At 37.5% G+C, this 4,333-nt stretch overlaps 1 protein-coding gene across 1 annotated transcript; it reads right to left on the minus strand.

Moving 5' to 3' along the window:
- Positions 1–871: 871 nt before the first annotated feature.
- On the minus strand, positions 872–3,280 carry LOC121634196 (dynein heavy chain 6, axonemal-like). The gene is made up of 4 exons (XM_041976709.1): positions 3,209–3,280; positions 1,803–1,938; positions 1,445–1,611; positions 872–1,078 (listed from the first exon to the last, which is right to left on the minus strand). Exons 1-4 carry the CDS (start codon positions 3,278–3,280, stop codon positions 872–874), a joined length of 582 nt encoding a protein of 193 aa, XP_041832643.1.
- Positions 3,281–4,333: the final 1,053 nt, after the last annotated feature.

Consider the following 4,333-nt stretch of genomic DNA (forward strand, 5'->3'; position numbering starts at 1 on the left):
GATAAGGATTAAAGTCAGTGGGTTGCTCTTCCCAGTCTGTTTTGCTGGATGTCGTTAAAGTATACACAGGCTCTTATGTGATGTTAGCTGCAACTCCACCACTAGTGGGGTCCATTTTCAGTTATGCTTTAACCCATAAGAGCCTGCCGTGACATATTTGTCACATACAGTTTGAGACATTTTGCTTCAATTTATGATATAAACTTTGCTCAAAATCCTGTTAAACATAATCTGATACTTGTCTTCTGTCCCCTAATAGATACCCAGAAGCAGAAAACCACATTATAATATTTTTAATATATCACATGGTAATAAATGGTAGATATCCTCCCCGAAAAAATGAAAATTTTTTTGTTACATTTTGTTAAAGGGCCAAATGAAGACAGCATATTTAAAAAATTGGACTTTTCTTACCATTTTTTCATGGGTCGGGCCTTAACAGGTTAAAGTAGAGTAGCCTTAGTCATTTTGATTTCACTATCCTGTTGTGTCGCAAACATGAAAACATGTCACACTATTCTAAATGAAATGTGGACAGTGAAGGGAAGACTGATGCAAAACAAGCCTGACACCTCAGTCAGATGTGTGTGACATGGCCTGTGATTTTCATGTTAGTTGTGGTACCAGGCTCAGTGAAGGTCTTTATGAGCTCCTCCATGGCTAACATCCAGGAGACAGCCAGATGGCAGTTTTGGAGAAAGACACAGTTGCCATTCTTCATTGCTGATTGTATCATCTTCTCTGCTATAGGTCCCTGGCCTTGGCCCAGTGAGATGGATTCCACCCTGAGAAACAAGTACATTTTGAAACATCAATGTAACCCCTTGTACACAGTTGCTATGCTTTCTATTTATTTCTTTATAGACTATTTTTATGACTTCTTTTGCCTGTCAAGACATCCTCTGTCAGTTGCAAAACGCTGGAAGGCAGCCATGGGATCAGATCCTGTACTGAGGATGAAGACCAGTGGGGTGGAGGGGATAATGTCATTGTAGAGGTTAGCCAGGTCCACTGGAGGGTTTTCCACAAATTGCTTTCCCAAGGTAACAATCACAAACTCAGTTGCTGCCAACACCACCTGAAACAGAAATGCAGGGAGAAGTCACTAAATAATAGAGGGAACAGGACAGATTGTAGGTTTGATCAAGAGTGAAATAAAAAGAAACTAGAATATTGAAACAAGACAATGAGACTTGATTGTTAGGAAATTTTAACCCTGCCTTGGAGGGTTGTGCTGAAGGTGGCAGGGAGGCTGGTAAAGCCATCTTGATTTAGAATTTTACCAGTTACCCAGGTATTTGTCAAGTTTAACAACCAAAGATACAAAACAACTTTAGTGATTTGAGATTCCCTCTGATTTAGCAGATTTGGAAAGAAAAACAAAGGAAAAAACAAAAACTTCCAAAACCTTAATAAAGCATCTTTACACAGACTCACAACTCACCTTCTCTTCCATGAAGCTTTTAATAAGAATTAGCTTTTGGAAGGTCCCCAGTCTCTCATTCCAGTAACCTTTTATTTGTTGTTTCTTCTCTTTGGACTTCCAGATAGGAGGCAAGTCTGATACATAGCCTTCCCAGATCTCAGGATTAATAGATGCTTGGAAACGTCCTGAAGGGGAGATGGCTCATTTAATGCAAAAAAGATCTAATAGAAATTTTATATTTTTTTTCAGAATGAATTTGTGATTCATACATTATTTAATAAATGGATGGTAGGAGGATTATTCAACTTCCAGAGGAAATTTAATGCACTAAATATGCTGATTTTCATGGATTACAGTAGCAAGGGGGTTGAGTTACCAAGCTTGATATGGATATGGGTTCTGGTGATTTCTTTAGAAATATCCTTGAAGCAGAGCAGTTTGTCTTCTAGCTCGCAGCATGTCTGCCAGTAAAACTCACTTAGCCATGGCACATCTGGCCGATCTGCATAGTCCTGGGTGATAAATGAACAAAACGTAAAACAGAGGCAAGACAAATTTATCTGTATAGCACATTTCATGTACAAGACAATTTAAAGTGCTTTACATAAAACATTACAAAAGGGTGCAGAAAGCAATACAAGTGCATTAAAAAACAATGATTAAAAGAAATGCAATTAATGAAATAACAGAGGGAAGATGCTCAAAAAAATAGATAAAATGCAAGAAATACATTTCCATTTTGTCTCTTTTATTAATTTGTCAGTGCTACCTTTACCCTCGTACAACCTTCTACTCTAATGGGATTGGAGAGAGAAGACCTTGAGTAGACAGGCTAGTGAAAATGAATTAATGCAAGTCAATAAAAGAATAGGTGTAGGTCATGATGGAAAACATCTTTTAAAGGCAGACGTTGGTGATGAAATGACAAATTTGAAAAGAATACAAAATTAGCTACATGAGTGTAGGTGATTGATGCATAGAAGCATGAAAGGAAGGAAAAGACAGGAGATTTTAAAGCAGAGGAAGGATGGGGTTAGCATGAAGCTCAGCAGCTAAGCAGAAGAATCTTCCGCCAAACTGATGCCATGTAAATGAGAACAAAATTGTGGATGATCACAAGAAATATACCTCTGGATGTCACTTACTGATCTTTATTGTAGACTTAAAAACCATCTGAACTTTTTAATAAAACAAAAGCTAAAATCTCAAATGTGGTTTTATTAATTTGTCAGTGCTACCTTTACCCTCACACAATCTTCTACTCTAATGGGATTGGAGAGAGAAGTTATGAAATAAAGCAAAGTCATTATTTAAAGCTCTCTGAAATGTAAAGTAAGCTAGTTAGGTTATTCTGATAACAACTGGACCCAGTTTTGTTCCTTTGAAAGTTTATAGAAAGGCTCTACACTTAATTTACAGTTTGCTTTTTATCCAATAATCCGTGAAGGCCTATTAACAAGCTGCATGGACAGCAGAAAAATACATCTCCCATATCTCACTGAGAAATATTAATTTTGTCAAACAGACTGCTTTTTTATCAGTGTGATTTTGTCTTCTTTTAAATACCTCACTTTATACTTCCATCCACCAGTTTTGCCTGACTGGCTCAAAGTTATGACTAAATCTTTTTCACACACAAACACTTTTGAAGCATTACTGTATAATAAAAAGATAAATACAAAAGTCTATGTACAAATATTTTAATTTCAACTAACTGACCAAATTTGATCTTACAGCCACAATTAACCAAACTGAAACTTGAGACCACATTTTCCATCTTACCCTTTCCAAAGAAGCGCCTCCTCCAAGGAAATACTGCCACTCCCCATCTGAGATTTCACCACGCTGCTTCATGATCTCCACACACACCATGAAGCTGTAGATAACTTTGTGCTGCTCGAAGAGGCCACGTGATACATTGATGTAGGAGTTGAGCAAGACTGCATCCAGAAGGATCTGAAGACGCTCTTCCAACACATTGCTTTTCTCTGATGTCTCAATGGTAGTATTAAAGAGCTTAGCGAGGGGGAAAAATGAAAAAAAATATTCTAATTTGTGTGTATGCGTGTGGATTGGAAAATAAATACTGTTTTTTCACCCCCGCCTGTTTAAAGTACTTGAGTGAGAACTGGTACATAGGATCAATTTCAGAAAGACTGGCTATAACAAAGTATAGGACAGAGCCTCGGGTGGCCACAGGTCTGTAACGCTCCCTTGCAGTGTTGATCATCAGTTCTGTGGCCTCTGCTTCCTCTAGACGATGCTTTATGGCTTCTGATGTCACCTGAAATTTAAATAAAAACAAACTAAGGACAACAGCAAAAGAATATGCGAAGAATGTTTGGGAGAAAAAAGAAGAAAATTTAAAAAAATTAAAAATAGCACAGAGAGTTTAAAATAATAAAACGATCCCTTTAGGAAATGTAGAGCACAAAATAACAAAACAGCACAGTGCAAGTTCATCCATCTGCTGAACCCCTACCTTTGATTCCTGGAGAGTCTGAACTAACTCCTCACTGTCAAGTATATTCCCCTCAGAGGTGAAAAGAAGCTTAAGGATACGGTTTTCAATATCCTTCAGCTGGTTGGGGTCAGAGTTGATGCTCACGATTAGGTCATTTCTCTGTTCCTCAAGATGCGGGCTCTCAAGACGAACCACATCACTTAAAAAGAAAGGAAAGTGGTTTTCAAATGTGAATCACATTGTCTGGAAACTGTGAGAATGGTGTTTTTTCTTTCTGTGTGTACCTGAGCAGCTGGTCCTCCAAGCCAGACTTAGTTACTGTGAAGTTAATGATTGTAACTTTGATACATACCTAGAAGGCAAATATAAACACATGATGAAATTTTTTAATAAGACAAATAATGTTCAGATGAGAAAAGATTTGGACATTTCTATAAGTGGCA

The sequence above is a fragment of the Melanotaenia boesemani genome, chromosome 22 (genome assembly GCF_017639745.1).
Source record: "Melanotaenia boesemani isolate fMelBoe1 chromosome 22, fMelBoe1.pri, whole genome shotgun sequence".
Classification (NCBI taxonomy): Eukaryota; Metazoa; Chordata; class Actinopteri; order Atheriniformes; family Melanotaeniidae; genus Melanotaenia; species Melanotaenia boesemani.